The sequence below is a fragment of the Gymnogyps californianus genome, chromosome 14 (assembly GCF_018139145.2).
Source record: "Gymnogyps californianus isolate 813 chromosome 14, ASM1813914v2, whole genome shotgun sequence".
Classification (NCBI taxonomy): domain Eukaryota; kingdom Metazoa; phylum Chordata; class Aves; order Accipitriformes; family Cathartidae; genus Gymnogyps; species Gymnogyps californianus.
Genome location: NC_059484.1, coordinates 19,612,608 through 19,636,449, shown reverse-complemented (window position 1 = coordinate 19,636,449; position 23,842 = coordinate 19,612,608). Strand labels below are relative to the sequence as shown.

Sequence of the window (23,842 nt, the reverse complement as noted above, 5' to 3'; positions counted from 1 at the left end):
TTCGGGTCACTGTTGTGGTGACGTGTTTATACCACAGTTATGCGTGTAGGATAGAAGCGGTTAGGAGTCCTGCAAAAGTATGCGAGCCAAGTATCGCTTGTCTTCTGCTTCGTTTCGGGGCTGTTTACTGGATTTCTGCACACTGATTCTTTCATAGTTTCAGATACTTCTGGTGCTCATATTTTCCCCTTTGTGTTTATCACCCCCTTGACTCTTTCTCAAGCAGTTTGCAAGGCTTGCAGGTTCTCTGGCTTCCTGTCTCACAGCAGTGCAACTCTTCTGTAAGGTTTTCAGTAGCTATCTATAATGATCAATAAGTATATAATGGCATTTCCTCTCTGTGATTAACACTGCTCAGCTGGCTTTATGCCTGCTATAAAGTGTGGCATTACCATTTCCATAAACACTATAGCGTAAAACTATTAAAACGGAGAATAAAATTGACCTGATCTCAAACTAGCTGAACATAGAAAGGTGGCCAAGTGCCCTGAGCTCCCCAAATTTTCTCCTCTTTAATTAAAACGAATGAGAAAAAATCTGCAGGTTCTGAATAAACTGGCATTGCATTTGTGGCCGAAGGACAGCAAAGGCTGGACTTCAGTTTTTGTGGCTGGAGATCTCATTAGATCACTTGTTCTCATAAAATCTTTTGCATCTCTGTCTATGCAAGCGTGAGACCAGTCTGCTGCAGAACGGCCGGCGTCCCCCCTCCTCGGCTGAGCCCGACCGCAACCCGGAGGGGCCTTATGCTGGGAACTGAAGGTTCATCCAAGTCCTCATCTTCTGTGCCCATACAGGCAAAATTTGCAGAGGTGCATGGCAGAGGCTGGCTTGGCATCGTCTCTGTTTTTCATTACAGCAGTGATTAGGAATTCATAGCCTGTGGGTCTCCCAAGAGCTGCTGCCCTGGCCAAGTTAGAGAAAGTCAGAGGTACCTGAGCTGTGTTTAATGACAGCGGCTCCGCCCAGGATTGCTGTCCCATTGTGTGCTTGCATGAAGCTTGGAAAAAGGAAAAAAAAAAAAAAAAAAAAGAATTGTACTCTGCAAGCAATACACAAAATCCCCAAATGCCCTCTGCCTGCACGGTTACAGCAGCCTCTGCGCACATGTTTTCAGAAGCACATTAATCATCGCAATAGCTTTCGATTAAATTAGCAAATGGGTTCCACTGATGCAGTCTGACTAATAACCTGCCAGTTTTATGTGTCCCTGTGAATTCTGATGCTCCCTTACCCTCTGTAAATGGAGACTCTCGCGTAGTGACGTAGTCACAAGATGATCTGAATCCTCATCTCAGTCACCTGAACCTGGTGTACAGAGTACTCCGAGCGTGTTTTTCTTCTGCAGGGGAAGGTAAGGGAGAATGATCCAAACTTTGCTGGGTGCTTCCTTGGGCAAATGTTCTGTCACCAACCCCGTTTCAGGAAAGCAACTACAAATCTCAGAGCCTGGGGTCTGCAGAGCTGAATGTGAGAAAACACAGCTTTAAGAGTTCAAAAAGCTGTTTCACTTGAGTGAAATCGCTCTAAATCTGCCTCTCTGGATTGAGATGTTTTAGATTCTGTAAATTCTGTTTCCTCAGTGAAATGAGTGAGCAGCCGGTGCCGTAGCCAAGGACACGAATCTGCGGCGACTGCCGGCTGACGGGGATATTCCTCTCGCTGCAGCTCACACGGAGAGAAGCTGTGGGTCTGCAGGCTCCGAGCCATCGAGTGTCCGCTGGCTGCATTTTGTAGTTCCCCACTGCAAATAGTTAATTCTCTCACACATACTGAAAAGCCGCTCATTTGATTTTGGTTTAGTGCCATAAAGTCAAATGTAAATAGCCTTTTTCTGTGCTTGAATATAGGGATAGTAATTAGACATTTTGCCCGGTTTCCAACATAAAATAATCACCTGCCTCTTCCCTACCCCACTGTGAATGCATGGTGGGCAGGAAGATAAAGGCATCTCAAACGGAGTTCTCCTTCCCAAGCAGGTGCCTGGGTGCTGACGTAATGGTAGGAAGGATGTGATCGCACGGCTGCACAGGTCGGGTAAAATTTTAATTGCATTATGCATACGCCAGTAGTTTGAGGCTGTTCCCACACTGGTTCATCTCACTAAAACTCCATTGATTGCTCTGGAGTTACAGAATCACTTCCAGCAGGAAAAGATCAAAACCGAATCGCACAATAGTGCCATTTAAACTAAAAAAATAAATAAATAAGCATTGTCCCTGCGGTGACTGGCTGCTAACAAAGGCTGGTCGGTGATTCAAAGCCCAGTGTCAGTGCTAGCTACCCGAAGACTGGCTGCAGAAGCCCTGTTCACCCCAAACCCTGGGCACGGGATGTTTCGGGCGTGCTGGCCAACTTGGGCACCCCCAGGCTCTCGCCCGTGGCTGTTCCCTCCTAGCAACTAACCAGCACGTCTTCCTTTCTCAAAACCGCTTTCTTCTGTCCCCCCCTGCATATTTGTTTCTCTTTTTTTCTGCCATGGGAATACTTTAGAAATCCAGGGGTAACGTGAAGTCCCATTTGGAATAAATGGAAATGTCGGTGTTTCCATGTGCCACGTGCACGGACGCTGTGCTCCGCTCGCTCGCTTGCGCCCAGGGCCGCTTGCTCGCGGGGAGCGCGCACCGCAGCAGGGCGGTGGATTCACCACAGGTAACAGAAATGAGGCAAAACCGCTGGAGAAGGGGTGCGGGGAGCATGCTGCCGCTGCTCCTGAGACCGAGGTGACGGCAGTGGCTGCTCGCGGTGTGCTCTGGGATGTGATGCTGCATTGCTGATGGGAAACCCAGCCCAACCGTGCCGGCTTTTTTTTTTTTTTTTTTTAAATTATTATTATTATTTATCTTCCTGATCACATGAGAAATATATTCACAGAGCGTGTGACTGTGAGGTGCTCACCCGCTCAGCTCGACTTGTCGGAGCAGGCTGTGAGCCGGGCAGCCCTGAGCCCTGTTTCTGCAGGCGAGGGAGAAACAGCCTCCCCTGGGGTAGGAGCGTGCCGGGATGTTCCTCCCCTGTCTGGGCCACGCCGCTCCTCCCAAACATGCCTGGGCCCCTTTCCTGGCCACCTTCCCAAGGCAGGATTGCTGCCCCGAGCGGATCAAGTACGGGCTCATCGTGAATCACTTTGGGATGCAAAAATCAAGATTAACTCTTGCCAAAGGCAAGCCGGATGAGCTTTGTAGTGCGAAAATCAAATGTGATCAGAAACGAGGGTCAGTGACTGAAGTTACACGTCTCGGGTTGAATAAGAGGATTCGAAGGCGCTGGGGACTTCCCTTGACTGGGTAAGTTCACACTTGAGAACAGGATCTTGTTCTCAATGTGTATGTTTAGTCGTCATTGAACTTAGATTATTAAGTGAAAGTGGGAAGACATAAGCAGATGAGTTTGTGAACATTCTCCTTACCGCTAGCACTTCTACTTAGCTCTCCCAGGGATCCCAGCGCACTTGTCGCTGCATTTGGGCAGAAAACTAAATGGATTTCTGCTTCCAAGTGTATTTTCTGATATTTGTCATTACTGACATCTCCATCACTGTGGCATCCTCTGAGATGCCCTCCGGTGTACTTAAAATGAGTCACTAACAAGAAGTACTTACATATTTTTTTATTTAATCACAAAGGATCTAAAAATCCTTGCGGACTTCGTGGTTGCAGGAATCTCTAAGTTCACCATGGAAATGGGCCAGCAGCTTCCCTTGAGCAGGGAAAAGTGCATTTCTGTCTTCCAGTCATACTTATTTATTTAATCCGCTGATGTGGTTATGAATGAAGGATTCGGGCACCTCTTCCAGGGATATGATCTGCTGCGTGACAAAAACTTCAGGTCGGTGGGAAATAATGGCCCAAGCGGGAATTTAGCAGAAGGCAGCAGAACGTGGCACAAGTGGTCAGAAATAATAAAAACGAGCACCATGAGCATTTAAGATGAATGTTCTGATTTTTCCCCTGGGAACAGATGGAATGAGTGCAATTTAAGTAGTTTCCCTGTAGGTCTTGTGTAACTTTGGCTGCTGCAGCATGTTTTACCTCACTGCAGAGGCAGATGCTGCCAACAGCACCCTGCTCATGGCACTTGATGGTCCATAGTGTCCCTGCCACCACCCCAAAAAGCGGACTATGTTCCATGCAAACCCAAGGAGCACCGTGCCCATCACTTTGCTCAAGCCAAATACCTCCCAGCAATTATAAGTGATTGTTAATTCTGTGTTAAAGCATCATATCTTTTTGGCAGATTGAAAGTGCGCTTTTGATGTCTCTAGATCAAATTTTTTAAAATCCAGGTACTGACATAAATGACACCTGACACATGTCAGAGGGATGCAAAGTCAGTATAGGTGTAATCACACTTTCTTCATTATCTGTATTATAACAGAAGTACTCTTATTCCCTGTCCTGGTTTTGGCTGGGACAGAGTTAATTCTCTTCTTAGTCGCTGGTACAGTGCTCTGTTTTGGATTTAGTGTGAGAATACTGTTGATAACATGCCGATGTTTTAGTTGTTGCTAAGTAGCGCTTATCTTAAGCAAGGACTTTCCAGTTTCCCATGCTCTGCCAGCAAGCAGGTGTGCAAGGAGCTGGGAGGGAGCACGGCCAGGAGAGCTGACCCCAACTAGCCAAAGGGCTATTCCATACCATGGAACGTTGTGCCCAGTATATAAACTGGGGGGAGTTGGCTGGGAGGGGCAGATCACGGCTCTGGCATCGGTCAGCGGGTGGTGAGCAACTGCATTGTGCATCACTGGGTTTTTTTCCTTCCCCCCCCTCCTTTTTTTTTGTTATATTCCTTTTCATTACTATAATTATTATTCTATTTCATTATTATTATTGTTAGTATTATATTTTACTTTAGTTATTAACCTGTTCTTATCTCAACCCACGAGTTCTGCCTTCTTTCCCGATTCTCCTCCCCATCCCACCCGGAGCTGGGGGTGGGGGACGCGGGGTGAGGGAGCGGCTGCGTGGTGCTTGGCCGCTGACTGGGGTTAAACCACGACATTCCCTTATTGTATAGGGCCTGGCTTCCGACACTTGTTCTTTTTATTGCAACCCTGGCTCTCGCGATCCTTTTGCCAGTGCTACCAACTCCAGATGTCCATGGATGCCCTGTACCCGGACAGAGGGACAGAAAGGCCTGGCCCTGGTGCTGCCCAGGCGATGCCCACAGCCGAGCAGGGCAGACGCACGTGGCTGCGGCCAAGCATCCCTCCCGTGGCAGCACTGCTGCTGCTTCGCTGTTCCCACGAGGGCCTTCCCAGCTTTCTGCTTTCAGCTTGGCTGCACAGGTGGATACAAAACATGGCTCACAGGCTGATGTCGAGGGAGTCATTCTCAAGATTTCAGTGTAACCAGCGACCGTGGCAAACTGGGCGGCTGCCTTTGTTGGGACAGGCTGTGTTTCTGGGAGCAGACAGTTTTAAATGGGACTCGCTGAAATGTTTTTGCACCAATAGCTAATTTATCAGTAAATGAATAGCTCCCTCACTGAGCTCTCCCACTTTTTTGTAGCTTGCTCGTAAAAGTGTGTTTGGCAAGCTGCTTTTCGTAGCCTGATGTGGAGAAATATTGAGGGGAGAAATCAGCACTCCGTCTCAGTTCATCCTAGCATCATTGCAGCCACATAGTCAATATTTTATCAGATGTGGAGATTTCTGGAAAGATGCTCAAAGCTCAGGAGAAAATTACCCCATGGGTGGGTATTGCCCAGTGACATCACCTGGATGCTGTTTCATTTGCTGTGATCATTACAGCCATTCTTGGAGGGGCTGGTTGTGGTCCCAGAGGGTTTGCACGGCCAGGAACTCTTAGGGGAGCAGAGGTGGCTGCGGGATGCTGGGCTGGCACCAGGGTGCAGCATCTGGCCCAAGGGATGACTGGGCTAGAGGCCACAGGAGGGAGATGGCCCCGAACATGGGCTCTGTGGCACTGCCACCGTTCCCTGCTGCCCCCCACCACGTTGTAGCCTGACAACGGGTGAGGTTAATTGTTCGCTGTGGGTTTTTTGCTCATGCAAACTTAAAAATCTCCTCCAGAGCCTAGTGCGAGGGGTGCCCCCCCGTCTGCAGTCTGGCCTGCGCCGGCCTCCAGAGCTCGCTCGGCACAAATACGGGAAAAGGCACTGCAAGAGGGTAGTCCTGACCTTCGGCGTAACCCAGACACTGTTCCCAGGAGGAAAAAAGCTGGTTAGTGTTAACGTCAGTGGTGCCATTGTGCGGGAAGTCCTGGCCCCCCCATGGGAGCGAAGCCCCTCCATTAATCACTCAGTAGCTCCACAAGCTGGAGCGAGGCCAGAGGGCGAGAAGAAAAGGGCTGCCTGGGCTCCTGTAGCAGAAAAGCTTTTTCTTTAAGATCTTGACTGCTGGTAAAGTCATAAATAGAGCTGTGGGGCTTAACAGGAAACCTTAACTGTTTGGATTCCCTCTTCGGCAGCATCTGCTTGGCTTGCCCCTTGTAGAGCTGGCCGTTATTGGAGACTCCCTGGCGGGGAGTTGATACTGGGCCATTACCATAAATACGAGTTATTTAAAATGCTTCTTGTGTACTCACCACCCAAACACAAGTCCCCTGAGGACAGCCTCAACTCGCACCCCAGGAGCAGCGAGCCAGATGCCCGGCTCCTCTCTCCAGTGGCTGTTTCTGCAAATGAGAAAAGTAAGGCAACCTGCAGCGGCTGTGTTTGGAAAGATGCCCGCTCAGCTGCTTGCCCTCCGCTCTTTCCAGCAAGCAGCTCTCACTCCATGAGTCCGGCACAAGCCAGACCGTACGTACGGCAGAGAGCTGCCCTCCCTGCGCTCACAGCAAAGCGATGCTGGCAGGTATAAAGGGAATGAGCTGGGGACAGCAGAGTGTTACCATCCTGTGTCATAAAACTTGTCCCCTCGCCTGTCTCCTCGGTGCACAGCTCTCTTTACAGAAAAGGAAAAACGGTTTTCTCTTTGCTTTTAGTTTCAGTGCTGTCAGAGCAGCGCAGGGGCTGGCAGTGGGGGCCAGGGAGTCCCCAGCAGTCCCACTGCGTCCGAGGAGCCGAGGCTTGAGCCCTTCTCTTCTCGTGCCAGGACTGCACCCTGTGGGAATGCCTGTCGGGGAATGCCCTGGCATTTCTCCCTCCTGGGAGCCACCCATCTCCCCCGTGGAGCACCCGCAGGCATCGTGTCCAGCGGGGCTGCAGGGTGGGAACCCTGCGGTGGCATGCTCTCAGCCTGATAACCCGACAGTCTCTTATCCCCACTCTGCAGTTGCCTGTTGTTTCTTCCAGGAAACACTTAAGCGATGAAATGAAACTTTCCTTGGCTTGAATCACCTATAATTTACCCTGATGTAAATCATGAGGAACTTGAAGTTGAGAATGTGAAGCTGGTGTAAAGGCAGAAGGTGGTGTTTCACAGCGTGCCTGCACAGCGTTTTGCACGCTGGTTTTGCCCTGCTCCACGTGAGCCGAGGACTTGTGGCTGGAGCTGGCACCGTGCTGCCTGTCCCTGCCGTGCTGCCTGTCCCTGTCAGGGGCTGCGGCCACCACGCAGCCCCTTCCTGCCCAGGTAAGGCAGAGCAAGCTCCTGGCAGCCCTGAGGGTACAGTCGTAGCTGGATCCCAGAGCTTGTCACAGCATCTGTCTGCTACAGATAACTGCAGCTGCATCGCCTGATGTACATTTGTACTCAGTTGACCTTTAGGAGTGAGCTGTCTGCTCCTGCTCACCTTTCTAGGGATGTTTCCTCCTTTCTCCTATCTCTTCCATAGATGCTGTTCTTCTCAAGTTCAGGTGGTTGTTGGTAGGCAGCCCCGCGGGTCGGCAGAGCAGTGTGTTTGCAGTGGCTGACAAGGGAAGGCATGTTCCCCCCTTCCCAAGCCACGCCAGAGACCTGCGCGCCCGTGCCCGTCCCGCAGCGTGACCTGACCGCATCCTCCTGGCTCTTGCAGAGTTTGCCGTTTCGCTCGTGGAGAAGATGCAGGCTCAGGAAATCCTGCGGAGCCTGCGGCTCCCCGAGTTTGATGACCTCAGCCAGTTTTTCCGCAACCTGCCGGCCACGGCGCTGGTGGGCATCGGTGCCTTCGCGGCCGTCATCGCCTACTGGTTTGCCAGCCGGCCCAGGGCCGTGAAGCCGCCCTGCGACCTGCGGATGCAGTCGGAGGAGGTCGAGGTGAGGCCAGGGGCACTCCGGCGGGAGAGGCTGGGTTTCACCTGAGGCTTGCATGCCTGGACGTGACCGCAGGGGATGCCAGGAGGTGGTTTTGTTTGTTTTGAGGGCTCCCCAACCTCATCCTGAAGTCAGTCATGTAATGCGCTATGTCAGGGATCACTTCACCCCTTTAATTCACCTTTTGCTGTAAACTGGAAAACTAGAATACAGCCCATTAATTTATTCTCTTAGATTTTCAGTGACATGTTGGTCTTAGCTTTGCTTAACCATCCATGACCAAAAATGACAGGAGCTGCCATTGCATGGGAGAAACCACTGAAAGGCAACAGCTGATAAGATCAAATCAGCTGGCGCTTCTTGTCTGTGCCCACTACTGAGCTTGCTGCTGCTAACTTGGTAATAATAAGAAAAAGTAGACCTGAATCCATGCTTAGAGGCTGAGGAGTTATTAATTGTCATGCTTGCAAAAGGTTTTAAAGTTTAATGAAGCTGCTCCATTTCAAAGAACAGAAATATTTCTGAAAATTGTTTCCACTTAAATTAATATCTGAAAGTGCGATGAGAATTTTTAAAGCCTTTTGTGATGTCCTCTCTAAAACGTTATTGTCTCTAATTCCAACAACCTTTTAAAAGGGTGGGAGGTATTTACATTTTCTGAGACAGTTTTCTGCTGTGGTTAAGGGCTTTAGTCAGACTTTCTTCTGGCTCACAGCGCAGTCCCAGTTCGGCCACTCTCGCCCTGCCTGCCTTCCCTCGCCCACTCCTAAAAGACCCCTACTGAACCCCTGCGCTGGGGTCTGGAGTCTGGCCTCTGTTTTAGTCTGTCCTTCATGTTGGTCTAGATGTCCTTGAGAAGGTGCCCATGGTGCCAGTCCTGGAAACCTGTGGAGCCCAGAGCAGTCGCTCCCCTCAGCATGTCCCCACTCCGTTACTTGCAGATTTATAATTCCTCCTCAAATCTCCTTGGGAAATATCACCCATCTCCTGTGGCAACGAGCCGGGTCAAGTGCTCCTCTCTGGGCAGGTGGTTCTCCATGTTACTGGGGCACTGAGGTGGACGTCCCACCTCTCCCATCCCTTTGGGTGTTGGGGCAGGAACACGGTGGTGGCTGCAGAGGTCTCGCCAGCATTTGGGGAGCGTGCTGCTTTATGGTTCAGGGTTTCCCCATCTCCCGCTCATCGGATGGTGCTGACGGCTGTGTCGCATCGTGTCACGTTGTGTCGCACAGGGCCTGGCTGGGGCACGCCGGTCGGTGATCGGGGACAGCCCGCAGCTGCTGACGCACTACTACGACGACGCCAGGACCATGTACGAGGTCTTCAGGAGGGGATTCAGCATCTCCGGTGAGAGCACGGTGACGTGGAGGCCTGGGAGAGGTGGAGGACCAGACGATGTAGAGGCCCAAACGGTGTGGGAGGCTCCAAGGCTTAGGGAAGCTCAGAGAGCGTAGAGGCTGAAAGAGTGTGGGAGCCCATAAAAGTGTGGGAGGCCCAAATGGTGTAGAGGCCCGTTTGGACTCAAAGGCTAAAGGAGCATGGGAGGCCACCAGAATGTGGGAAGCCACAAAATTGTAGAAGTCAAGAGAGTGAGAGGCTGAAAGAATGAGGGAGGCACAAATAGTGGAGAGGCTGAAAAAGTGTCAGAGGCCCCAAGGGTGCAGGAGGCACAAAGAGTGTAGAAGCAAAAAAAGTGTGCGAAGCTGAAGGAGATACAATTGCTGAAGGAGAGAGGGAGGCTGAAAGAGTATGGGAGGCCAAAAAAGTGCAGAGGGCCAGAGAGCGTAGAGCCTAAGAGAGTGTGGGAGGCTCAAAAACTATAAAGGACTATTATGTGCGGAGGCGAAAAGAGTTTAGAGGCCAAAAAGGTGTGGGAGGACCAAGAAGAGTGGGAGGACCCGCAAGTGTTGAAGCCAAAGGCTGGGAGGCCTGAGTGTTGAGGCCTGACAAGTGTAGAGGTCAAAAAGGTGTAGCAGGCCAGAGTGTTGAGGCCCAACACATGGGAGGCTGAAAAGGTGTGGGAGACCAACAAGGTGTAGAGGATGAAAAAGGTGTTGGGTGACCAACGAGGTGTTGGGAGGCCCAGCAAGTGGACATCTCAGAGAATGGGGGGCCCAAAGAGTGGAGGCCAACAGAGTGGAAACAAAGAGAAGGGAGACTCAGAGATGGTGGCCCAAATAGAGTGGGAGGCGCGAGAGTGGGAGGCCTGAGGGGCAGAGGCCAGGAAAGTGGAAGATCCAGAACATGGGAGGTCCAAGGAGTGGGGGCCAAGGAAGGAGGAGGCCCAGTGAGGGGCAGGGCGGGTGCCGCAGCCTGCGCTGCCCGTGGTGGTGTGGGCGCTGCTTTTGGAGCATGGGGGTTATAACTAGGGTTATTATTTGCAACGTGCATTATTTTGCCCTTAATGCCATTGAATTTTACTGTGCAGTCTCTTGGTACCATGAGATCTTTTTGCCGCCACTGGCAGACAGCTTAACGTCCTGAATTTTGCAGCATCAGCAAAGCTCATCATACATTATTCATTTCCAGAACGTTTATGAATACATTAAATGGGGCTGATCCGTGCATAGAACTGTGGAACCCGACAGAGCTCTTCCTCCACTGCAAACGCTGATACTTATTTCTGCTTGTTGCTGCCTTTTCATCAGTTACTCATCCAGCTTACCTTTTATTCCACAACAGGGCAGGGTAAGGCACTCTGCCAAAAGCTCTTGGGAAGGCTGAGTGTGGTGTATCAGTCCATCGCCCTTACCCCATGATCGATGGTACCATCAAAGAGCTCTCACACACTTGTGAGACATCACTTCCCACTCCAACAAGCCACGATGACTCTTCCCTGCTCTATCATAACTATTTCTGTGTTCACTGCTTACGACATCCCGCCTCGTTGAACACAACAATTTCATTGTCAGATTATTATTTTTGGTACCACCAAAAGCCTCAGTGGAATTGCAAATATTCCACCCCGCAGGACAGGGGTAAATAAATAACTCAGTAGGTGTATGGAGGGATGGATCTTGTGCAGGTAAGTACAGTTAGCAAATTAATTAAACTTTTCAAATATTCCTCCTGTCATGTAGTGCTGTGTATTGTTTTACCCTCCTCCAGAGTAGGCTGTGCTAAAAATAGCAGTTTTCACTTTGAAGTGTTTAAATCAAAAGGCAGCGAAAGCAGTGGGAGCCGGTGTGGGGGATGAAAGCCCTCATCAGACCCTAATGCTCACACTGCCTTCGGAGAAATGTCTTTTAATGGGGCTGTTGGGGGGCAAACTGCTGCTGTCCCCTCTGCGGCTCAGGGAGGAGGATTGAAGCGACTGCTTGGGAGATCCCAGCAGCTCTCCCATTAGCTGCACTCGTGTGTTTAATTTGATCGGGCTTGCTGTGAGCTCTGCCCCAGGAGCAAGAGCCAACCCTGATAACAACGGATTTACTCTTTGAAGGCTCTGCTCCATCCCCGCAGCGTGGCACTGGGCAGCACGTTAACTCCCGGCACTGCCCCCGTAACTCCATCATCTCTGCTTGTGTCTTCCAGAGAACGGCCCCTGCCTGGGGTTCAGGAAGCCCAAGCAGCCCTACCAGTGGCTGTCCTACAAGGAGGTGAGCTGGAAGTGACACCCCCCACGGAGTCCTCTCCCCCAGTGGCTCTCACCCTGCCTGGCAGAAGAAGGGGTGCTAAGGCACCCGTCGGTAACACGCACGCGCTAGACCAGGAGGTTGCTAACGCGGCGTGCGAGGGCTCTCGGTTTCCCTAGCCGGGCACATCCCGGCGTTATATAGGTGTGTCAGCTTTCGGGGACCGGCTCAATGCCGTTAGCCCGCTCTTGACAGCGGCACTGACATGCTCAAAGCCATAGGGCATTGCCAACCGGAGGTCAACTGCTAGTCTACTACTAATGGCTCACGATAACATAAAAAATTGGGCTTTTAGATAGCAAATACAATAATTTGAGAGCCTCCCTGTATAACCTAAGTCTTCGCTTAGTTTGGTATTGCTTATATTCCTCTTTTTTATGTATTTTTTTTTTCTCTCCAAATTCCAGGTGGCTGAAAGAGCAGAAGCTCTGGGTTCAGGGCTGCTTCAGCAGGGCTGCAAGCCATCCACGAAGCAGTTCATTGGGGTCTTTGCTCAAAACCGTCCAGAGGTGAGATTTTAAATTCAACTTGATGCTGTATTAATAATGTTCCTGACTTGTGAGCTTGCTTTATACTTGAAGCTTGTTCTCAAGCGTGTTAAATCTGCTCCCACGGCCCCTTTCTCACCTTCATGCTTCCATGTCCTCCTGCAGTGGATCATTTCCGAGCTGGCTTGCTACACCTACTCCATGGTGGTGGTTCCCCTCTATGACACTCTAGGTCCTGGAGCCATTCGTTACATCGTCAACACAGGTAAAAACAAAATTGATGTAATCTTCTCTGAAACCAGTTTTGTTGCTTAGAATGGTTCATTTCCTTCTGCTTTCCAAAAGACAGGTGATTTTACTCATTGCGTGTCTTGAAGTCACTTAGAGAGGTTTCTGGGGAGCTGTGTGTCCCCATGCTGTGTCAGGGCTGCCTCTGCTGCATTTCCCACGCGCCCAGTCGTGCACAGCCGTGGATGGGGCCGCTCTGACAGCAGGAATTATTCCACGGCCACCCAGTCCTGTGCTGCTTCTTGTTTTGCCTCCTAGATTTTTTAGCCCGCACGGTGAGCAATTTTAGTATTTTGAACTGAATCCCAGAATAATTGTAGATGTCAGCTACAGCTTTGGCATTGATTTAGGTTAGCTAAAATTGCAGTAATTTTCTAAGAGAAATGTATGTTATATTCTAGGATTGCTGATGTTAGCCTGAAGTGAATATCAGAACTGATACAATGTTAGCTATGAGCCAGGAGCCAGTCTTGCATTAAAAAAGATTTACTGTAAACAACTCGTTTGGCTGCTTTTCTTCCAGCTGACATTTCCACAGTCATTTGTGACAAACCTGAAAAAGCCAGAATACTCCTCGACCACGTGGAGAGGAGAGAAACGCCAGGCCTGAGCTCCATCATCCTGATGGACCCGTTTGAGAAGGAGCTGACGGAGCGAGGGAAGCGCTGTGGAGTTCGCATCCAGACCATGCAGGAGGTGGAGGTAAGTTTGCTCTCCCTCTCTTTTTACTATATTTTGTAGTTTCTGTAAAAAGACAGTAAAATATACAGGGACTTGTGAACTGCGTGGCAGGTTCGGTGTCTGGAGAGCACAAAAGAGCAGCTTGTGGCTGTTAATATTGATGCGTGGCTCAGTGCAGTTGCCTCTTAAGTGTTATTCCTTGTTGATAGGAGCCAACGTTTCAATCCTTCCTGCTCAAATAAGATATCAGCTGCTAACTAAGCCTGGAAAGGGGGGTCGCTGTTCGAGACACTGTCCTCCTACATATAAGCCGACAGCCTTACACTTTGATGAAACAGCCTGGATCCAGCTCAACCAGCCCAAGCTCTACTTGAAATCCAAGAATGGCGTTGCAGTTAACGCAAGAAACTTTGGATAGAAAAGATGACCTAAGTGTTAGCCACAAATTTTGCTGCTCTAGCTCACGCTCTCCCTTAGTGGTTTGCAGGTTATTAGCAAGTGGGTTGCACCCCAGGAATTCAAGTGGAAATCATTTTTGTTACTTTCATCTCTTTCAGGACTGTGGCCGTGAGAGTCGGCATGTGCCTGTGGTGAGTGTTGGCATGCTGCTTTTCCCACTTACAGTTGCAGCTGACTGTGTTACGTTTACTTCACTGACAAAAGAGGGAAGGGTTTGCTCTGGGCAGAAGGAAGCCTGCGTGTCTTTAGGGGCAGTGCCCCGTGACCCTCTCCACGTGGGAGGCAGCGGAGGAGCCCAGGGACTGTCGATACCATCCACTGGAGATGTGCAGTATTTGCTTCGTACCCTCTGCCTGGGATACTTAACTGAGACAGTTCATCTTTGCTGAACATGTTAATGGGACAGTAATGAAATGCCATTGTTAAACCACGCTAATCCCACTACCCTACCCAGGTGGCACTGGTGGAATGTGTTTGCACCCTTGGCTTCCTGGTGGGGTTTCTGTAGCTGACAAACACTACTTGGCAGTATTTCTCTGGGATATTTTTGGAAAATTGCATTGATATTTTTCACTGGCTGCTCATGCTCGTGCAAAACTTTCAAAAGCAGCCTCTGATTTTCAGGCCGCTTATTTATTCATTCGTGACCCAAAATAGCACACACATGCAGTGGTGCTGAGAATAGAGACGCTACTGGAAACGGGAGCAATTGGCAGCTTTGGAAAGTTGTCCTCTGTTATGGATAACCGCACGTTTCCAGAATTTTTCTGGAAATCAGGAAATTATCGCAAGTTTTCCCACACACCTACAGGTATAGATGGTGTCTTTGAAAATACTAACTGCAAGACAAATATTCCATCAAAGCTTCTTACACTAAAGCAAAACAAAAAAAAAAAAAAAAAAAAAAAAAAAAAAAAAAAAAAAAAAAAAAAAAAAAAAAAAAAAAAAAAAAAAAAAAAAAAAAAAAAAAAAAAAAATCTTAAAACACCTCCCCCCCCCCCCCCCCCCCCCCCCCCCCCCCCCCCCCCCCCCCCCCCCCCCCCCCCCCCCCCCCCCCCCCCCCCCCCCCCCCCCCCCCCCCCCCCCCCCCCCCCCCCCCCCCCCCCCCCCCCCCCCCCCCCCCCCCCCCCCCCCCCCCCCCCCCCCCCCCCCCCCCCCCCCCCCCCCCCCCCCCCCCCCCCCCCCCCCCCCCCCCCCCCCCCCCCCCCCCCCCCCCCCCCCCCCCCCCCCCCCCCCCCCCCCCCCCCCCCCCCCCCCCTGTAACTTTTTTTTTTTTTTGTTATCAAGACAATTTATATTTCCTTCAAAGCCTTAACTTACACATAAAGCATAAAAGACCCTATAAACAAACTGGAGCAAAAACACAAGGTAGGAATAGAGTCTGCATCAACTGAAGAAACCTGATAAAAAGAGTTTTATGATGGTCTTTTATATTTGCCAAGGGGAATGAAAGCTTTTGATGGCAGAGCTGAAATATAATTGGTTTGATCTTTAAGTTTATACAATGACAACAATCTACCATTGACCCTTCTTGCATTTGATTGATGTGATTTTCATATTCTCCTTGTGTGTTTCTAGCCTCCTCGACCAGAAGATCTATCGATTGTCTGTTTTACTAGTGGCACTACAGGTAAAAGGGGCGGCATTTTAATCTTGAAATGTTAGAATCTATTATCAAATTAATTATTAATACCACCTCAATATGTGCAAACTTGCTGTTATACTGATATGGCAATGATATTTCTATGCATTTTTAATATTTAAGAATATATATGTATAGACATTTCTGTAGATTGCAAATTAAAAATAATGATATATTTATTTTTCACTTGAATTCCCTGACATACACTTTGGCAGTACGATTTTCCAGTTGTCTGGAAATCTGCCCCTGTTTCTGCTTCCCATTTTGCAGTGTAGTTGTGAACCGCTTGATTGATTGGTATTTATCTTCTGCAAATATTTAAAAAAAAGAAATGCGGGTCCACAGCTTTCCATTCTCTGTATCCTAAGCACACCAGCGTCCCCACCAACGTCCTCAGCACCTCTGTCTCCTCTGCAGTGTGCCCCAGCTTGCTCACGTGTTGCCCATGTCCTCGGGTTGGCACCACGTGCTGGGGCAGGCTCGGGGACGAGCCCGGGCAGCCCACGCTGCCGGTACTCACATGCCGCTGGTCCCTTTTTCTTGGAGAGGAGCAGCATCATTTTCCTGTCTGTTCTTAGCAGACACAGTGCTTTCTCCTCTCTCCAGACCCTGGTTTTCATACAGCTTGCAGGAATTTCCTGCTCTTGAGAACTCGACCTCCGTAACATCTACCAAAAAGCTATACAGGCAGACGGCACAGACGCACAAGGCTTGATTGCTTGGGAGACTACTTTTATACTTACCTGCAGGGAAGGACCATGCTCCAGGCACCGCTGGAGCAGCTCTTCCAGGTTCACCTGTGCTCTCAGGATTGCCTAACGCTTGGTCCTACCCCAAAGCATCCTCGATTTGGCATCCACTCATTTAGGCAAGCAGAAGATGCCGCTTGACACCAAGCTGCCCTCCAAGGAGGGAGTTGCTTGTGCTCCTCAGCCTGCAGAGTGCAAAGCCTGCAGATTAGGCTGAGCAAGAGGGGACATCTTCATCTTCCACCTCCTGGAGAAGACTTGTACTGCAGATCAGGTAGGCAACTGCTTTATCAACTCCAAGTACAAAGTCAAAGTGTATTAAAAGGCGTTGGTTTTTTTACCTTCATGCATTGTTCTTTGTTTTGAGATCTGTGCACTTCAGAGTGCCCAAGGCAGTGCACTGTGCGAAAGGAGCCTGTGACTCTGCTCTGTCTCAGCAGTGGGAATTCCTAAAAGGAAAAGATTGAAGCCAGTGCAGGATACGGACATCACGGCCGTGTGTGCTCTGAGCACCGGCTGTGCCCGTGCAAAGTGGCCGAGCACGAATGGGAATTGTAGGAAACGAGAGGAGCCGTGCCTACAGATACAGTGGGGCACAACTTGTTTGTGTGGATTTTGAAGTACAGAGCAATTGTTTTTTCAAGTCACATTTTTGTTGATTTTTTTATTTCTAAATAAGAAATTCTGAATAGAGAAGGGTTTTTTGATTTTCTTTTTTGATTTGCAAATGCAATCATGGGCTGGTTTCTGACTTTGTGCTTTTCTTAGGAACATGCCTGAAGTTACAGAAATAGGACAACCAGGGAGCTCATTTGCTTTCTCCCATCCGAACCAGATATTTCAAATTCTGCAAATCATCTGCAAACTAAACTCACAGAGCAATGCTTTGTGAACCACCAGCCCATCCTCTGCTGCTGCAGGACTTTGCACATCACTTTCTGTTTTTTCCAGGGGTTGCATCAACACTCTGGTCTGTTTTCCACATTGTGTTTTGACATAAAAGGCTTGGCTTTTTGTATAGCCCACATCAGGATATTTTTAATGACCATATTTAGAGTTTTCTTCCAACGGATATGTTCTCAAGGGCTTTTTCAGCTCTGAAGGGCTCTAAATATTTTTGTATGGTGTGAAACAAATCTTAGCTATAGAGTTTGTAACCTGGAAATGGTAGAATTGGAAACAATTTTAGCTGTTTATAAAAAAAAACCCAGAAGCAGACTTTAACGTGTGTTTCCCTTTGATAGGATCAGATGTCCAAATGCCTCCCCAGGGAGAAGGGAGAGGCTGAGGTTGCTGAGCTCAGGTGACAAGACCAACTTTCATTGTTGTACCACGAAATCATCAGCACTCAGAAATGGGCCAAAGGCACACAGATGTCCCCAAACCATCAGGATACAATTTTTCATGCTGGCTACTCCAGAGAAGCAAACCATCATTTCCTCAAGGATCCACCTGTAACCAATTGGATAAAAATCGCTTCCCAGCGGTTTCTCACAGCCTGCCAGTGCATATCCCGGACTGCCAGAGGCTCCCGGGGGAAGGAAAGCGCTTACATCCCAAAATGCTGACGGATCACACCACCGAGTTAGTGCTGGAGCTGCTACTTGAAAGACCCATTTAGCGACATGGAAAAGGTTCTTCTATTGCTTATTGAGAACTCTCAAACCAGCCTGGCACCAAGATAAGGAGAAATTGCCATACCCGGGCTGTTAACTGACCGGGATCGCAGTGCACCCATTTCCGTAACAGGATGCTCATAAGGTGTGTCTTTACGAGGAAATTCAAACTTGAGAGCAGCGGTACAGATCTGGCATTGATTTTTTCAAAAAGAAAAGCAGTATTACTGCCAACCTTCTTCTCTCGAAGTGGTAATTCTGGGAAAGGGCTTGTAGCAAGGGGCACCCGTTTTGCTGGGTTAACTTTTAAGACAGAACTACTAAAGTAGGTCAAAATTTACAGGAATCCCCCAGCCCAAAAAGCTGTAGCTCCCCCGTGGCAGCATGGTTTGTTCTGGATTTCTCCTGATGAAGGCTATCCTGGCTCTAACACTGCTGCTCTGCTTCGACACCGTTAACACTGCAGCCTGTCCGGGATGCTGAACCTGCTGCAGACAGGACACAGAGGAAGGAGCCAGGACGTTCACACGGCTTCCAGGCATGTCATGGGGATTTGAGCAGAGGTACTGAATTTGCATTAAAGTCAGAGGTGGAGTAAGTAAATGAGTCTGAGGTCTCAAAGCATCTGAGAAATCTTCCAGAAAAAAATCTGAAGAGCTCTGTTAAGGTACAGGAGCCAGATCTGCTGCTGGTATAGCCGGAGGGCACAGTTTTAAATTTCCAAAGCAGTACTGAGCACGTCCTCTCCACCGCCACGCGACCCGCGGGCTGCCAACACGGAGAAACTTGTGCAACGCTGCTGCGGGAGTACGGCTGCTTGTAGAATCGCAGGGGCTGAGCACGCGTATTTGGCTAGACGCAACTAAAATAACAGGAGCAATTTCTGGGTCGTTGGCACGTATTTACAACTGACATTGGTTTGTGGAGTTTTCTTGAGGTCTGGATCCACGGTGTGCACCCAGCTGTGAAAATAAGCACCTCGAAACGAAACCTGCCTGGCTGAGCTGGTGCCCGCAAGCCTGTCTGCACAACACGTTAGGACAGGAGCAGTTGTGGTTGGCAAAGATGTCAGCCCTAGCTTCACCCTGAGCTTTGGAGGAGGACAAATGTAAGCGAGACCGAAACAGTCTCCTGTGCACTGTGTTCATCTGCAAGTATTTGGGACCGAATTACTCAAAGGCACTTGGAACGCCAAATACGGATTTTCAGTAAAATACGTTGTGTTCAAATATGTCCTTCTTTAGTGCAATAAATGCGTGCAATAATTACTACTTTTGTTTGGGCCTTTATTTAATTATTTGAGAGGCTGGGTAGAAGCGATGTCAGCGAAGCTGGCAGGGCACAGGGCTCGGCACTGCGGCTCCTGGAGCGGGGCCTGAGCCGGGCTGTGCCGCGTGGGTGCATGCCCGCACCGAAGGGCTGCCAGTGACGCAGCCTGCAAACTGCTCTGAAACTGAGAGGATTAAGCGTATTTTCCTGTGCTGAAACTGAATCGCAAAACACCATTGCCCCTTCCTAATCTGAGGAAGCTAGAATGAAATTCTGGCTGATGTACAATTTTGCGAGGCTGTTGCATCCATCATTAACTGTAATAGCATTGCAAAGCTCCTGGGGCCATCCGTGTGCCCGCCGTGCCGGGGTCATGCAGGGTACCTGCAGGTAAAGCTCCTCCGATCTGCTTCCGCACCGCATAGCAGGAGCTACGCTGCAGTGGCGTGATCGAATTAAAACAATCTGCTTAAAAACACGCTGGAGAGAGAGGCTGGCTCTGTAATCTTTATTTGAGCGGAGCTACTCCTTCTTTTTGGAAATAAACCTTTTGAGGATGATGAAAAGGGACAGCGCTGTGACAGGAGGACATGCAAAGTCCCGCATGCCAGTGCTGCAGGCAGGGCGTTTTGAATGGGACCCTCGGCTCCGGTTTGTGTGCTTGGAGGTTTCAACCTGTGCGCTCGCTGTTTAACGAACACCATATTTTGGCGTACAAACAGATACGAAATCCAGAAATGGTATTACGGTGCTAAGGGGGATTCTCTGCTCAGAAGAGAAAAGAGGGTGAAAGAGCAAATACCGACAGCGTGGAGCTGCCCGCGCGGGCGGCGGGCGAAATGCTGCAGGCGCAGTGCCAAGCACTGGGGTGACGCGGTGAGGCTTTGCCAGCTCCCTGTCCCTGTCTCCAGGACACCTCTGCTCTGCTGCTGTCAATATTGATGTCTTCTCTTAATTGCAGTCTCATAGGGTCTTCTTGTAGCCTAATTTTTACCATGTATTACCTGTTCTCTGCATTGTTCAGGTTATCCAGGGCACTGGCTAAGTAAGAGCTTAACAGCCTCTTAAATGGGGTTTGTTGGTATTCAAGATCATTCTTAGTCAAAATCTGTATGAAATAAATCCTACCTGGAGAGGCTGGGAACAGCCAGCCAGGTCTGATGGCTGTGCTCATCAAGCGGCTCCATCCCAGTGCTCTCATAAATTGCAGTTGGGCTATTTCTGGTGGAAACTGTTGTTCAGAGTCTCCAATAGAAATATTCGTGTTTACAGTATCGTTTTATTAAATTTTGAGTATTGCCGTAAATGCTTTTGGTGCACGTTACTGCACAGAAATGACTGCGAAAATTACATAAGTTTTGAAATTAAAAAAGAGAACTTAATATTTTAACCATTTCCTGTTTTGGTTTTTGTTAAGCTTTTGGAAGTTACCTACTGGCTCCTCTTTCAAACTCACTCTTTGTTTCCTTTCAGGAAACCCCAAAGGTGCTATGCTGACTCACGGGAACGTGGTTGCTGATTTTTCAGGCTTTTTGAAAGTGACAGAGGTGAATACCCTGATCCAGAAAATGTTGCCATGTGTAGAGTGTGTGGGTTAAGCCGTGTCCCCGCACGGGCTGGAAATGTGCTCTTGCAGATAAGAGGTGAAATTTCTCTTACTCAGAGGGCCAAATCCATGGAAATGGGAGCAAGCCTGAGCTTACAGCACTGGAGGGCATTAAATCCTCTTTCCAGCACCGGCTCCCTGGCTCTGTAGGACGCAAAGTGCTTCCGAGGAGCAATGTTGGCTCCCGTAAATCAATTAATTAACTCCTTTTGAAGAACTGGGAGAGCAAACAAGCCCTGTAAAGTTGCGACTGGTGCTTGAAAAAGAGTACAGGGTCCACTTGTGTTCTTTGTGTCCCATTGTGCCTACACAATGTCCTCATTTATTTGAAAGCTCTCTGCATATAAAGTGTGTATAGATATATAAGAACATATACATTTTTTACAAGAATGGTTAACTTCATTGATATTAAAGTATACCTCGGTTTCTGTTATACGTATTTTTAAAAAAGCATAGCACTGGCCAAGTACCCATATAATATGTTTCATGCAATGTGTAAACTTGTATTCAGAAACAATTTAGGAAGCAGAATTGCTTTAGCAATAAGGATTTTATACAGCTTGTACCTAACAAATATAAAGAATCTATTTTTTTGTAGTAAACAGGCAATTCTATAAAGTAGCAATGTACACACGGGACGGACAATTTGTTACCTTATACCCCTTGCTGGTCTTATCGTTGGTGCTGAAAATACTGCAGTCTTATTATCTTAATCCTTGAACTTTCTGAGATTTCCAGACCACTGCTGTAAAGAAACTTGGACGCGTGGTGTGAGAAATCCCACTGAACTCACGTGTTCGAGTATTTGCAGGGTTGTGACTCCAGTAATTTGCAGCATGAAATGCCAATACTGCAGCTTGCTGCAGCGAGCCCTCGGGCTTCGCAGCGCGGAGCTTTCGCTGGGTCCAGGGGCAGCGAGAGGCACAAATGAAAGCTGATGCGTAGATGTGTCTTCAAAGGGCGGGAGCATTTATTTTGGAAGAGAACTAATTTAGAGGGAGCTGAGGGAACTTGGCATCTTCCAGGACTGGCCCACAGAAAGGGATTTAGTGTTCGCTGATGGCAGTGGGACTCTGATTAATCTCGAAGGTATGAGGTTGAGATGCAAGTCTGGTGTAAGTGGTTGTAAATTCGATAGCTTCAATCACCAGACTATTGTTGGCGAGCGTGTAAATGCCCGTAGCCAATCCACACGATTAGGCCGATGTCTAACCACAGTAATGAAATCGAGCAAAGTGCAAAATACTTGAAAGTAGTATAAATTAATAACATAAAAGTACCTAAAGCTGAGAAGTACTGTAGATTTGCTGTTTACATACTCTTGTGCCAGTTTTGCTGAGTTCGGTGATTTTTATAAATGGAACATTTTTTGAAATGAACCTAGAGCTTTATTATAAGGTTGTTCTCAAATGCCAAGAAGCTGTTTTCATTTTTACTTTTAACTGGACAGCTGTGCCAACTGTGAAATACTATTCAATGTCTTTGGTCCGATTTAAAACCAAATCATTTATTGTCTGGGCACTTAAAGCAGCGTTAAAAAAAAAAAGCGGCATAGCTAGTGATGCTAATGGTTTTACATTACTGTGCTTGCAGAAAATGAGGCCAATCTGAAACAAGGTATAAATAGATCTGCAGGCCCTAATGGCTTAATTCAGACTGACACATAAAATAATATGAAACGGGATGCTGAAAACACCCACGTGGTCAATCATGTTTGACTTCACTAGGTAATGGTTGGGAGGGCATACCCAAATCTGACTTGCCCAGATTTAACTTCAATAAAATATTCCCCGAGGAAGAAACTCCTGTGCCTCCATCCACCGCCGTGTCCCAGGTCACGGACTATCGATTCTGTCACAGCCGTGGAGATGCAAAGTGGGTATAAACTGCTAATACTGTGAGCTAATAGATTTTATACCCATTTTCCACTAACCACTGGCCTTGGTGCAAGTTATTGGGTAATCAAGCTTTCAGTTTTTCTAATCCATAATATTATGGCAAGCCTTACCCTTGGAAATGCAGGTAGAAAGGCTACTTTTCTTTTGGGGCATGGATCAGGTAAGGCTCTTGGGGCCTTTGTTTATTCCAGCCTGCAAGACAGAATTAAAACCATGGCAAACTGAAGACTTTGGTCACTTTTGTTTTTTGCATAATTTGTCCAGCCTTCTTTTTCCCCACTGCACCTGTCTGTGGGGCAGTGATAATGCCCTTAAAATCACTTTTTAATCACTTAAAATTACGAGAAACACTAACAGAAATCATTAGTTTTTACAGCTGAAAAAAATCATTAATTTTTCCAAAATATTCTGATTCAAATCAATGATTAACCAAAGGAAAAGCAAAAAATCTATAGCTTTGACTGTAGTAACACTGTGAATCTCTGATGGGCTCTGTGCAATGTGGAAAAATGACGTGCCTGTAGAGCCCTGCTGACTTCCAGGAGGCTCCTGCAGGTCTGCACCAGGCTCCTGCAGGTCTGCACACAGCTGAGAGCGCAAATCGTGGTCTCAGCACCTCGTGGTAGAAAGCAGAGAATAAAAATTGCGTTCTCTGTCAGGGTGAGCCTCCGTTTCCAGCATGAGCTGTGCGAATACGATACGCCTTCTGCCATGGAGAGACCTCTCCATTGCCCTCTGTGTGCGTCTCCGTGCTCTTTACTCCTCCTGCTAACTGAGCTTCATTGACGCTGTGGCTTAACGCTTCACTTTGTATGCTGCTCCCTTCCTCTCTCGACAATCTTTACCCTTTTGCTCCTCTGGTGCCATGTTTCTTTTTATTGTTTTATGACTTTCTTGTTGTCTTCCTGTCAGTGTTTCTTTCCTTTCTGTCTCCCATGCCCTTCACCTGCAGAAAGTGATCTTTCCGAGACAGGACGATGTGCTCATCTCCTTCCTGCCTCTGGCTCACATGTTTGAGAGAGTTATACAGGTAAGAAACGTGCCTGAACTGACGAGGCCTCGTGGGGCTCCTTGTGTTTTCTTCCAGAGTCAGTGGTCTCCTACTTGTGAGGATGTACACATTTCCTATTTGCCTTTAGCACACATGTTTGAGAGAATGGTACAGGTAAGGTCCTAGTGTCAGTGGAAATCATCTTTTTCCACCCCCCACCCCCCCCCAAAAAAAACCCAAACCAAACTAAATAACCAGCGATATCTTGTAGCACTAAAAAAGCTTGTACTCCAGAAGCGCCACGTGCATAACGCCAGGGCCCGGCCTCTGGTCTCGGTGACACAGCCGTGAGGCCAGAGCCGATTCCAGGAGAGTTTCCCAAGCTC

At 48.5% G+C, this 23,842-nt stretch overlaps 1 protein-coding gene across 5 annotated transcripts in view; it reads left to right on the top strand.

The window, feature by feature from the left end:
* Positions 1-23,842, top strand: part of ACSL6 (acyl-CoA synthetase long chain family member 6) — a 49,010-nt gene that overhangs the window by 7,475 nt on the left and 17,693 nt on the right. Inside the window, exons 1-11 of one of the 5 annotated variants that reach the window (XM_050905027.1) lie at positions 3,160-3,287; positions 7,920-8,140; positions 9,370-9,484; positions 11,669-11,733; positions 12,177-12,278; positions 12,423-12,522; positions 13,069-13,247; positions 13,784-13,816; positions 15,264-15,315; positions 20,435-20,508; positions 23,553-23,630. In XM_050905027.1, the coding sequence (XP_050760984.1) occupies positions 7,946-8,140; positions 9,370-9,484; positions 11,669-11,733; positions 12,177-12,278; positions 12,423-12,522; positions 13,069-13,247; positions 13,784-13,816; positions 15,264-15,315; positions 20,435-20,508; positions 23,553-23,630 (993 nt within the window). In that variant the 5' untranslated portion in view covers positions 3,160-3,287; positions 7,920-7,945. Of the gene's footprint in view, positions 1-3,159; positions 3,288-4,960; positions 4,974-7,919; positions 8,141-9,369; positions 9,485-11,668; positions 11,734-12,176; positions 12,279-12,422; positions 12,523-13,068; positions 13,248-13,783; positions 13,817-15,263; positions 15,316-20,434; positions 20,509-23,417; positions 23,496-23,552; positions 23,631-23,842 lie in introns of those variants that run through there. The other 4 variants (XM_050905028.1, XM_050905024.1, XM_050905025.1 and 1 more) reach the window with 4 other exon arrangements.